This window comes from Oncorhynchus masou, chromosome 28 (assembly GCF_036934945.1).
Source record: "Oncorhynchus masou masou isolate Uvic2021 chromosome 28, UVic_Omas_1.1, whole genome shotgun sequence".
NCBI classification, from domain to species: domain Eukaryota; kingdom Metazoa; phylum Chordata; class Actinopteri; order Salmoniformes; family Salmonidae; genus Oncorhynchus; species Oncorhynchus masou.
Window position 1 is genome coordinate 56037800 of NC_088239.1, and position 12895 is coordinate 56050694.

The 12895-nt window shown below is 40.5% G+C and overlaps 1 protein-coding gene across 3 annotated transcripts; it reads right to left on the reverse strand.

Annotated features, from left to right (window-relative positions):
- Window positions 1–376: 376 nt before the first annotated feature.
- Window positions 377–10972, reverse strand: LOC135517941 (DDRGK domain-containing protein 1-like). 3 transcript variants are annotated; one of them, XM_064942678.1, is made up of 9 exons: window positions 10769–10972; window positions 10131–10286; window positions 9896–10029; window positions 8978–9079; window positions 8741–8863; window positions 7511–7549; window positions 1180–1236; window positions 944–992; window positions 377–826 (listed from the first exon to the last, which is right to left on the reverse strand). In XM_064942678.1, the coding sequence occupies exons 1-9, from the start codon at window positions 10854–10856 to the stop codon at window positions 666–668; spliced, it is 909 nt and encodes a 302-aa protein (XP_064798750.1). In that variant the 5' UTR covers window positions 10857–10972; the 3' UTR covers window positions 377–665. The 3 variants fall into 3 exon arrangements, with proteins under 3 accessions (XP_064798750.1, XP_064798749.1, XP_064798751.1); XM_064942677.1 differs by having other exon boundaries at window positions 9896–10032; window positions 10769–10971; XM_064942679.1 differs by lacking the exon at window positions 7511–7549 and having other exon boundaries at window positions 9896–10032.
- Between the last annotated feature and the right edge of the window lie 1923 nt (window positions 10973–12895).

Genomic DNA, 12895 nt, shown 5'->3' on the forward strand with positions numbered 1-12895 from the left:
CTAAGGTTAGGTGCAAAATCATATTTTTAAAGGATAAATTGGTTTATGACTTTGTGGCTGTGGTAACTACTGACGACCCGAGTGCAACGGTGTGCAAACAATTAGTCAGGGATATTATGTAATTAACTAGCAAATCCAACAAAGCGTATATTAGTATTTTTGCATACTGTACAATTACATACCCGTCTCTGACAGGTTCATATTTATCCCACCAAGGAATCAACAATATGCTAAGAAATCTGGAACATAAATCTGCTCTAAGATTGCAATAATGTGCAACTTACTCAAGGTATAACAGTGGGTAATATGGCGGAATTTAAGATACAAATAAATATGGGCTGGAAATAGACATAATAAAAAGAGGAAACATCCAAAATCCAATTCACATGTCGACTTTATTCATATACAGTCTGTATACTGAGTATAATGAGAACACTCAAAATAATCCAATAATTCAGTGTATGAAATTATAATTCTGAGTCTGTACCAGCATGAGTGTTGTCTAATCTGTTTGTTTATGCTTCATTACTTATCCGAGTTTGGCATCACAAATCTGGCAGCATTGAATATTTCAGGGTTTACTGTAGATTGATGAGGGAGTTTCTAGCTTTGTCAAAATATGTCCTCAATGTGTTTTGCTTGTGTGTGTGTCTGTATATTCCCCATTAGGCGGTGTTTCGTATCTCGGGCGTGAGGTTGATGAGTGAGTTACTAGCTTGGGCCAGCTCACTGATAGAGACCCTCCCTCTCTGTTTGATGAACTGAGCCACAGCGTTTAACTCTTCTGGCGTGATGGAGATAAACTTCCCTCTATCGTCAATCACTCCTGAAGAAAATAATGAGAATAAAGACGGTCAGACAGCTACAGAAGCAAGAGTGCCTGACGGTACTCATTTACTCAGAGAAATAATGTTAATATTGGCACACACTTTTATTCACTTACCTGTGAGTTCACCATCAGCTAAGAGGTCCTGCAGTCTCGCAATTGCATCCTGTGAGCAAAGATTAGTTATGATGACCAATCTCCCTTCTCTCAACCACCACAAAAACACTAATATAACCTTGAACCTTGTGGAGACACAATCTGACACACATATTTCAAAATGAGAACAGACCATTGAGTGCAGGAATCATAGTCCTGCACTCATGGCACCCTTTGATAAATTTTCCTGCCATCACCTGTGTGCGCATTCCAAAGTGTGACGCCAGGTCTTCCAGCAGTACTACCTTGGAGTCCTGAGAGATAACCAGAGGAAAAGAGGGTAAAAAAACCTATACGTTGTTAACAATAAAATGTCACAATAAGGTGCAGAGCAATCGACTTGCCTGTAGCGGGGCAAGGAGACCCCCTGCTCTGCTAAAACCATTGACAACTGTGTGCCTTTTTCAAGGGAATGTTGAATAAATGTTATGCATTTGGTTGTACATCACCTCTTGAACAGCAGTCAGAACTACACATTTGATTATTCCATACAAAACAATTGCTGACATTTACTGTAGCTCTATCATCATAATTATACAGCAAATAGCCTACCTGCATGCTTTTCATCACCAGTAAACATCAATTGATCATGTGATTTCAGATACAGTTGAAGTCAGAAGTTAACATACACTTAGGTTGGAGACAAAACTACTTTTCAACCACTCCATTAATTTCTTGTTAACAAACTATAGTTTTGGCAAGTTGGTTAGGACATCTACTTTGTGCATGACAAATAATTTTTCCAACAATTGTTTACAGACAGATTATTTCACGGTATCACAATTCCAGTGGGTCAGAAGTTTACATACACTAAGTTGACTGTGCCTTTAAACAGCATGGACAATTCCAGAAAATGGATGTCATGGCTTTAGAAGCTTCTGATAGGCTAATTGACAGCATTGAGTCAATTGGAGGTGTACCTGTGGATGTATTTCAAGGCCTCCCTTCAAACTCAGTGCCTCTTTGCTTGACATCATGGGAAAATCAAAAGAAATCAGCCAAGACCTAAGAAAAGTTGTAGACCACAAGTCTGGTTCATCCTTGGGAGAAATTTCCAAACGCCTGCCGTTACCACGTCCAGCTGTACAAACAATAGTACACAAATAAACACCATGGGACGACACAGCCATCATACCGCTCAGGAAGGAGACGCGTTCTGTCTCCTAGAGATGAACTTACTTTGCTGCGAAAAGTGCAAATCAATCCCAGAACAACAGCAAATAACCTTGTAAAGATGCTGGAGGAAACAGGTACAAAAGCCTCTATATCCACAGTAAAATGAGTCCTATATTGACATAACCTGAAAGGCCGCTCAGCAAGGAAGAAGCCACTGCTCCAAAACCGCCATAATAAAGCCAGACTACGGTTTGCAACTGCCCATAGGAACAAAGATCATACTTTTTGGAAAATGTCCTCTGGTCTGATGAAACAAAAAAAGAACTGTTTGGCTATAATGACCATCGTTATGTTTGGAGGGAAAAGGGGGATGCTTGCAAGCCGAAGAACATCCTCCTAACCGTGAACCACAGGGCTGGCAGCATCATGTTGTGGGGGTGCTTTGCTGCAGGAGGGACTGGTGCACTTCACATAATAGATGTCATCATGAGGAAGGAAAATTATGTGGATATATTGAAGCAATAGCTCAAGACATCAGTCAGGAAGTTTAAGCTTGGTCGCAAATGGGTCTTCAAAATAGACAGTGATCCCAAGCATACTTCCAAAGTTGTGGCAAAATGGCTTAGGGACAACAAAGTCAAGGTATTGGAGTGGCCATAAAAAAGCACTCACCTTAATCTTATAGAAATGTTGTGGGCAGAACTGAAAAAGCGTGTGCGAGCAAGGAGGCCTACAAACCTGGGGTCAAAAGGAATGGGTCAAAATTCACCCAACTTACTGTGGGAAGCTTGTAGAAGGCTACAATTTAAAAGGCAATGCTACCAAATACTAATTGAGTGTATGTAACTTCTGACCCACTGGGTATGTGATGAAATAAATAAAAGCTGAAATAAATCACTACTATTATTCTGATATTTCACATTCTTAAAATAAAGTGGTGATCCTAACTGACCTAAAACAGGGAATTTGTACTAGGATTAAATGTCAGGAATGATGAAAAATTAAGTTTAAATGTATTTGGCCAAGATGTATGTAAACTTCTTACTTCAAGTGTACAAGACGATAGCCTCACGATCTCTCTTAATATTGGCTACAATTAAGTTGACATTTGGGCGATCTAAAATACAAGTGAAGTTAACTATACCTCAGTGTGAGTGGTTTAGGATAATTTCCCATCCTTTGTGGGCTCTGCATGTCAAGAAGGGCTCGACTGCCCTGCCCTGTTAGCTGATCATGTTTACGCATATTGTGTTGCAGCCATGCTGTGTTGTCTTCGGTCTCTCTTTATGTAGATTTGTGGTGTCTCGTGTTGCATGTTTGATCCTACATTTTTAATCCGAGCCCAGGTCCCCGTAGGAGGCCTTTTGACTCTTGTTAAATAATAATTTGTGCTTAATTTACTTGACTAGTTAAATAAAAAAATGCAATAAAATACAAATATTACATTGCAATCTACCGGTAGAAATGTTGCACAGTTGGCTAAACAGAAACTATTCATACCTCGACGTATTCCACATTTTGTTGTGTTAGAGCCTGAATTCAAAATTGATTATAGATTCTTTCCTCACCTATCTACACACAATATCCCATAATGACAAAGTAAAAACATGTTTTTAGAAATCTATAGAAAATAAAATACAGAAATATCTAATTTACATAAGTATTCACACCCCTGAGTCAATACTTTGTAGAAGCACCAATTACAGCTTTGAGTCATCTTTGGTAGGCATGTATCAGCTTTGCACATCTGGATTTGGGAATTTTCTCCCATTCTTCCTCAAGGATTTTTTCAACCTCTGTCAAGTTGGATGGAGAGTGGCGGTGAATAGCAATCTTCAAGACTTTCCACAGATTTTAAATAAGATTCAAGACTGGGCCACTCAAGAACATTTCACATTCATGTTCTGAAGCCATTTCAGTGTTGCTTTGGCTGTATGCTTGGGGTCATTGTCTTATTGGAATGGAAATCTTCGCCCCAGTCTAAGGTCGTTTGCACGCTGGGGGAGGTTCTCATTACGGATTTGGCTCCTTTCATTGTTCTCTCTATCCTTACCAGTCTCCCTGTCGCTGAAAACCATCCCATAGCATGATGCTGCCACCACCATGCTTCATGGTAGGGATAGTGTTAACCAGGCACAGCTCACACCAGTCTTTCTCCACACACAGTGTTTTGCATTCAGGACAAATAGTTCAATTTGAATTATCAGTCCACATAATACTTTGCCTTATGCTCTGAGGCTTTCCCATGCCTTTTTGCAAACTCCAGGCGTGGTGTCATGTGCTTTTTATCTCAGGAGTGGTTTCTGTTGGGCCACTCACCCATAATGCACAGATTGGTGAAGTACTGTAAAGACTTGTCCTTCTGGCAGGTTCTACCATCTCAGCCAAGGAACTCTGTAGTTCTGTCAGAGTGATCATTGGGTTATTGGTCACCTCCCTGACCAAGGTCCTTCTTACCCCAGTTGCTCAGTTTGGTCGGACGGCCAGCTCTAGGCAGAGTCTGGGTAGTTCCATATTTTGTCAATTTTCCAACGACTTAGATCAATGTGCTCTTGGAAACGTTCAACACTCTAGTAATAGTTGTATACCCTTCCCCAGATACATGCCGCATTACAATTCTCTGAGTTCTATGAACAGTTCCTTGGATTTCATGGTATAGTTTCTGCTCTGGCATGCCTCAAAAATTGTGGAACCTTACAGTACCAGTCAAAAGTTGACACACCTACTCATTCTAGGGTTTTTCATTATTTTCACAATTTTCTACATTGTAGAATAATTCTGAAATAACACATATGGATTTATGTAGTAACCAAAAAATATCTAAATATATTTTATATTTGAGATTCTTGAAAGTAGTCACCCTTTGCTTTGATGACAGCTTTGCACTCTTGGCATTCTCTCAACCAGCTTCATGAGGTAGTCACCTGGAATGCATTTCAATTAACAGGTGTGCCTTGTTAAAAGTTAATTTGTGGAATATCTTTCCTTCTTTATGCGTTTGAGACGATCAGATGTGTTGTGACAAGGTAGGGGTGGTATACAGAAGATAGCCCTATTTGGTAAAATACCAAGTCCATATTACGGCAAGAACAGCTCATAAGCAGAGAAATGACAGTCATTACTTTAAGAAATGAATGCCAGTCAATACGGAATATTTCAAGAACTTTGAACATTTCAAGTGCAGTCACAAAAACCAAGCGCTAGGATGAAACTGGCCCTCATGAGGACCTCCATAGGAAATGAAGATCCAGAGTTACCTCTGCTGCAGAGGATAAGTTCATTACCAGCGTCAGAAATAGGCAATTAACTGCACCTCAGACTGCAGCCCAAATAAATGCTTTAGAGTTCAAGTAACAGACACATCAACTATTCAGAGGAGACTGCGTGAATCATGCCTTCACAATTTCTACAAAGAAACTACTAAATGACACCAATAAGAAGAGACTTGCTTGGGCCAAGAAACATGAGCAATTGACATTATACTGGTGGAAATCTCTCCTTTGGTCTGAGTCGTCCAAATTTGAGATTTTTGGTTCCAACCACCATGTCTTTGAGACACAGATTTGTTGAACGGATAATCTCTGTATGTGTGGTTCCCACCGTGAAGCATGGAGGAGGTGTGATGGTGTGCTTTGCTGGTGACACTGTCAGGGATTTATTTAAAATTCCAGGCACACTTAACCAGGATGGCTACCACAGCATTCTGGTTTGCGCTTAGTGGGACTATCATTTGTTTTTAAACAGGACAATGACATCATGACCAAACACACCTCCAGGCTGTGTAAGGGCTATTTGACCAAGAAGGAGAGTGATGGAATGCTGCATCAGATGACCTGGCCTCCACAATCATCTGACCTCAACCCAATTGAGACGGTTTGGGTTGAGTTGGACCGCAGCGTGAAGGAAAAGCAGCCAACAAGTGCTCAGCACACGTGGGAACTCATTCCAAGACTGTTGGAAAAGCATTCCAGGTGACAACCTCATGAAGATGATTGAGAGAATACCAAGAGTGTGCAAAGCTGTCATCAAGGCAAAGGGTGCCTACTTTTAAGAATATAAAATATATTGTGATTTGTTTAACCCTTTTTTGATTACTACATGATTCCACATGTTATTTCATAGTTTTGATGTCTTCACTATTTTTCTACAATGTAGAAAATAGTCAAAATAATGAAAAACCATTGAATGAGTAGGTGTATCCAAACCTTTGACTGGTACTGTATATAGACAGGTGTTTCTTTCTAAATCATGTCCAAACAATTTAATTGGCCACAGGTGAACTCCAATCAAGTTGTAGTGACATCAAGGTTGATCAAAGGAAATTGGATGCACCTGAACTCCATTTGTAGTGTCAAAGCAAAGGGGTGTAAATAGTTACGTAAATTAGATATCTATTTCATTTTCAATAAATCTGCAAACAATTCTAAAAACTTTTCACTTTTTCATTATGAGATTTTGTGTGTAGATGGGTGAGGATTAAAACATATTTAATCAATTTTGAATTCAGGCTGTAAGAACTAAATGTGGACTAAGGGGTATAAATACTTTGAATGTATCTTTTTTAGTTAACCTTTATTTAACTAGGCAAGTCAGTTAAGAACAAATTCTTATTTACAATTACAGCCTAGGAACAGTGGGGTGCCTTGTTCAGGGGCAGAACAACAGCTTTTTACCTTGTCAGCTCGGGGATTCAATCTAGCAACCTTCGATCTAGCAACTGGCCCAATGCACTAACCACTAGGCTATCTGCCGTCCCATGAATGCACTGTAGTGGTAATGGATTTTTTTCTCCAACCAACGTAGGTCTACCTAATTAAGTTAACACTATTCCCTTTCAACATTGTTTTTAAGAGTGTTTAATCACAATTGCTGTGGACAGACAGGCTACATTGATTAATGGACAATGTCAAATTGGCTACCTAGCTAATAACAGATCATGTCAATATGGTTAGTTAACATTCAGGGGATAAACTAGATGACTTTATCCAAAGTGTTTCATTTGCTTGCCATCTAGTGGTGATGACATAAGTCCAATAAAGTTAAAAAATAAAAAAATGGTTAGGCTATCCTCACGCTTCTGAAATGACATGATCAATTGATCATGAAAAGCATGCACTTAATTGCTATAGCCTATAACTATGATAGAGCTAAATGTGGAATAATCAGAACTGTGGTAGATCTGACTATTCTCTTCAAGAGGTTATGATGTTAAAACCAAATAGATAACATTTATTTAACATTCCCTTGAAAACAGCACATTGTTGTTAAACGTTTTAGCGGAGCTGGGGGTCTCCATGCCCTGACAAATTGAGGCTGTTCTGCAGGAAAAAGGTGGTGCAACTCAATATTAGGAAGGTTTTCCTAAAGTTTTGTACACAGTGTATATGGTACTGGTTAGGTTCCTGCTCATACCTTAATGTACTGGATGAACTCTTGTAGAAGGTTGCGTGACTATAAAAAAAGAACAAACATTTACATAAAATAGGGATTTGATGCCAGGAATCCAGGTTACCGAGATTTACCGCCCAAAACTACTCCCTTTTCCCGGGATAAATAACTACGAGAAACCGGTAAATTATTTACATGAACAACATAGTGTGAAATGGAACTGTTAAATTACATGCGGTGTCTAAATGTGGCTTCTCTACGGCCTCTGCATGATGAATCAACCATTCAGGTGAGGACAGACAGCCCATCTCAGTATGGAGCGCAGTTCACAATGCATGGAGACCTATCATCTCACGGTTACAAAATGTTTTTATTTTGACAGGTAGGTCTACATTTGCTGCAGCATAACCTACACTACAGTAATATAAAAAGACAGAATGCTTGTCTCATTTACCCAACTCCATCTGGCTTTCGGGGGTGACCTTGTTTTTTAATTATAACGATTTATTTTATTATTGCAGCTGCTGAGTTTTTAAAACAGCCTATCAGTCGAATATCATTGCTTTAAAATCAATGCACCCGCAGGCACTCTCTAGCAGTCTCTCCCAACGCCATTGAAATTTTATCCAAACTAGATAATCCTGTTCTAAATTGAGAGTATATATAATAGCCTACCTATCTTTCAGGTAATAAAAATGCTCCTTAGCTCCCATGCAGGAAAAGCTAGACTAGAATAGCTTGCTAAGGTGGCTTATGGTTGAGAAATTAACAGTAAATTGTCTGCCAACAGCTCTGGTGGACATTCCTGCAGTCAGCAAACCAACTGCACGCTCCCTTGAAAACGTTATAGTGGTCTTTTATTGTCATCAGCTCAGGGTGCACCTGTGTAATGATCATGCTGTTTAATCAGCTTCTTGATATACCACACCAGTCAGGTAAATGGATTATCTTGGCAAAAGAGAAATGCTCACTAACAGGGATGTAAACAAATTTGTGGACATACGGCACAACACTTTAGAGAAAAGCTTTTTGTGCGTATGGAAAATGTATGGGATCTTTTATTTCAGCTCATGAAAACAACACTTTACATGTTGCGTTTATATTTTTGTTCGCTCTCTCCTTTCTTTCTCCCTCCCTGGGCCAACAAAAGGGGGACAGTGGGCCGCCATTTGCCCAGCCCCAATCTACTTGATAAAAACGGGTTTATGTCGACAGCCACCTAAACCGAACTATGTGAATACACTAGTAAACTACCTCTTCCTCTGTGACATCATCAGCTTCACCCTGCTCCTCGACGACAAAGGACTGTTTGAGCCTTAGGTACTCCTCTTCCTCCTCCTTCTCCTGCTCCTCTTTGGCCCGCCGCTCCTCTTCCTCCTAAACAGAAAATAATAATAGGAGAAAGAAGGAATGAGTGCAAGAATGGGAATAAGAAGTGATGTGTCTACCTGCATCTGTGTTCAAAAGAGTGAGATAGTGTGTGTTTATTACCTCTTTCTTCTCCTGTTGTCTCTCTTTCTCATCCTCCTTGCTTCTCTCCTGCTCTCGGAGCTCCTGCATTTTCTTCCTTTCCTCTCTCTCTGCCAGCTCAGCCTGAGGAACACAGCATCAAACCCAGTCGCCAAGAAGAACACTTGCAAACATAAAATACAATGATTTGAAAACGCAGGGTGGGTCAAAGCAATATGGTGGATGCCCTTCACCTGCCTGGTTCTATCACAGCATTGCAGCTGAGAGAAGAAGCAGTGCTGCTGAAAGGAGAACGCCATTGTAGACTATTGACTAGAGCAATATTATTGTGAGGCAATATTTTTGTTCATGGCAAACAGGAAAACAAGAAGCAGATCAAACTCTTTGGTCCTTTAAAAAAACTGCTGTATGTAAAATCAAATCAAATTCAAATCAAATTTATTTATAAAGCCCATCAGCTGATGTCACAAAGTGCTGTACAGAAACCCAGCCTAAAACTCCAAACAGCAAGCAATGCAGGTGTAGAAGCACGATGGCTAGGAAAAACTCCCTAGAAAGGCCAGAACCTAGAAAGAAACTTAGAGAGGAACCAGGCTATGAGGGGTGGCCAGTCCTCTTCTGGCTGTGCCAGGTGGAGATTATAACAGAACATGGCCAAGATGTTCATAGATGACCAGCAGGGTAAAATATTGTGTGCTATAGCTGGAAAATAAATGTGACACTGGATGACAACATAATTATGTTTGTTTCCAACATTAGGGCTGTTTTCCTAAAGAAGTTAAATCCGCTTCATGTTTTGTTTCCTTGCCACAATACTAACAAGTATTGTGATACTGGTATCGTCCTGGCCCTACTGTTGATTGACATGCTACTGATAACATATAATGGACAATCTCCAATGGAGAACTGTTCTCCAGCTGTTCCAGAGAGTGGTAATACCTCTCTCTGAGCCCGTTTGGCTTGTTTCTCCTCCAGTTTCCTCTGCTTCTTGGCTCCAAGCTTCCCAGTAGCCTGGAACTGCTGTTCCTCCTCGTCTTCCTGTTCCTCTACAGCCACTTCTTCTACAGGGCTGTCTTCTGAAGGAGCATTCACTTCATTTATGAAACTTAATTTCACAGTAGAAACACATGTGATACTCATGTGTGTGTGTGTGTGTGTATGTCAGATGTGTTACCGTTGTCGGATGCGTCCCTCTGGGCTCGCCTCTGGGCCATTACCCTGCTGTTGAGATTTCTACGGCGCCGGGGCATGCCCGCCCCACGCTCCTCGGCCACCTGCGGGCGAGGAGCTGCCACCCGAGCCAACACATCCTGCCTCTGTTCACGATCAGCTGGAGAGAGAGGGGGGGGGGGGGGTTCAATTACAGATTATCGGGTCAATTTAGGCCCAAAACGAGTGCACATATGCGGAGAGGTAAAGAGCAGGAGACATGGGGAAGAGTTAATGGAGGGAGTCAGGGAAGGTAGATAATGGGAGCACAGATAGACTCGATTACGTTTACTAGTAGAATGTAGAGGAAGAGAATAGGGGAGGGAGACTTAAATATAGCAAGAAAAATAACGTAAATAAACTTGTTATCAACATGTTCCTTAGTCAGCAGTAGCTAGCTAGCTAACGTTAGTTAGCTACATTGAGAACTGACAGGTCATGACGAGCAAGTGACAGGGAAAAGAAATAAACACCCAAACAACCTCTACTTTTAACTTATAAATAGCCAGTGTTAAACACGAATAGCAACGCGATTGCTAACGTTAGCTGTTTAAGTATTGGTGTCGTTACCCGAACGCTTGGTAGCTACAGTTAACTCCTTACCTTCCTCTGTTTTTCCTCGTACCTTCACAGCAAAAACGATCAACACAATAAGGATTGCTGCAGCAATCAAATACACCACAATGTCCATTGCAAATTTAAAATGGCTATTTCAGATTCTATGAATTTCACATTTCAAGCTCTCTTCTCCACCATGACAGACACGTATGTTGTGTTGTGCTTCAGCCACCCATGTCACGTGATATTCTTCTTCTTTAAGTTTTGATTGGCGAATCGCAACCAACTGATAAGTGCATACACCGCCACCTACTGTACTGGAGTGTGAGGCCGGTCACGACCTACCGAAAACACCATATTCTCTTAATTAACTAACTCCGAATTTCGAAGAAAATAAATATTTCCCTAACAAACCTCTCTACTCCCATCACCCCCACCCAAAATATCACCCACTCCACATTCAAGTCCAACCTCTCTGACCCTGTCAAACAACCTCTCATTCTACATCATACATGTCACAAAGTAATAATACATGTTCAAACGTTTCCTCTACCATACAGCCATTACACATTCCAGTACCATGTTTCCCTATCAATTTCAAAGACAAATTATGCCCTAATCTCATCCAACACAACATAACGTCCTCCCTTCTATTCCCATTATATGACACTACCTCCCGTACAGATTTCCTTGTACTATAAACATTTCTGCCATCACTACTTTCACCCCATTGTCTCCGCCAGCAATCTAACCCATTTTTCAGAATAAATGTTTTAATTTCCCCTCTTCCCAACTGCACCTGTATATCCACAATATTTTTTTTTCAATGCTTTTTTGCTATTATGAGCAGGAATCCAACAGAACTGAATTTCAATACCATTCTTTTGTAATCCAACAACAGCATAAATATTTCTAACCATAAAGCCTCACATTCTGACTTTCCAGATTTTAAACTACACAAAACGAATACAGAGTCCGAACATATTACTACTCTTCTTGGTTGCACCTCCTATGTCCATTGCAATCCAACAATTATCGCAACCACTTCATTGAATATACTGATACATCATTTGTTAGTCTCTTGCATATATTAACATCGAACTCAAGAATAAATACACCTTCTTCTGTTTTCCCATTCATAGGATCCTTTGAACCATCTGTATACACTGCAAGGCAAGAACAAAACTGAGTACTAATATACTGATCCACTATTGTTTCTACATTAGCTTCTTCACACCACTGTTTATTTTCTTCCATCAAGCTATGATCAACATGTGGCCTTATATAAAACCATGGTGGCACATTTCCTATTGCCACAGATGGCACTATAACAAGGTCCCTGAGTCCATATTTATCAACCCTTTTCCCAATCTCTGGACAAAAAAAGCCTATTTTGATGTCGTTCATAGTCCCAGCAGTTTTCTAATATCGTCAGTGTTGGATGATCTACCGTACTACCATTCAGTCTTGCCCAGTATGCCAGGGCTAGATGAACTCATCTAAGGGATTGTGGCATTTCCGCAGAATCTACCTGTAAATCCTCAACAGGTGTAGTTTTAAATGCACCATCGCACATCTTGAGTGCCCTCGCTTGCAAGGCGCAACATTTATGTAAAAGCCGCAGAACCATATGCAAAGTATCCATGTCACGTGATCAACTAGCGTTGTCTCATAATTTAAATGTCAAATCATAGAGCATGAAATACCAGAACCGTGAGGCTAGACAAATTCATAGCATAAAGACGGCAAGGCGCTACAGAGGTGACTACAGCTCAGTATATCACGGGGCCGAGCTCCCTGCCATTTAGGCAGTGGCGTGTATTCATGGATACTAAAGGAAGCCAGACTTTCTCTAAAAATGTATCAAGAAAGAAATATAAAAACATAAAATAAAGTATATTTTGTCTCTCTGTGTTTCATAATTGTCCTTCAATTTGAAAGAGGCGAAACATCACCCCCTGTCTCTGTATGTGTTGGCCATCTATCTGATGCTGTCTGGTCCAAAGGAGTACGACATTGTTGCCGCCCGTAGCATTGAATGCAAGAGAAGCCAGGGGGCATTTTGGCCTCCCTTGATAAAAAAGTATAACATAATGGCCAATCAGCATTGAGCTAAACTGAGTGAGTTCAACTGTGAATGGTCCTGCCGCACCAAAAGAAAATGTAATGGGA

What these genes read in the sequence shown, in the direction of transcription:
- LOC135517941 (XM_064942677.1), bottom strand. Translation starts at nt 10,856, where the DNA reads ATGGACATTGTGGTGTATTTGATTGCTGCAGCAATCCTTATTGTGTTG. An exon ending in CCAAACGGGCTCAGAGAGAG is followed by an intron (nt 9,080 to 9,895) that starts GTATTACCACTC and finishes TGTGTTCCTCAG; the next exon opens with GCTGAGCTGGCAGAGAGAGA. An exon ending in ATGATGTCACAGAGGAAGAG is followed by an intron (nt 7,550 to 8,740) that starts GTAGTTTACTAG and finishes CTTTTTTTATAG; the next exon opens with TCACGCAACCTTCTACAAGA.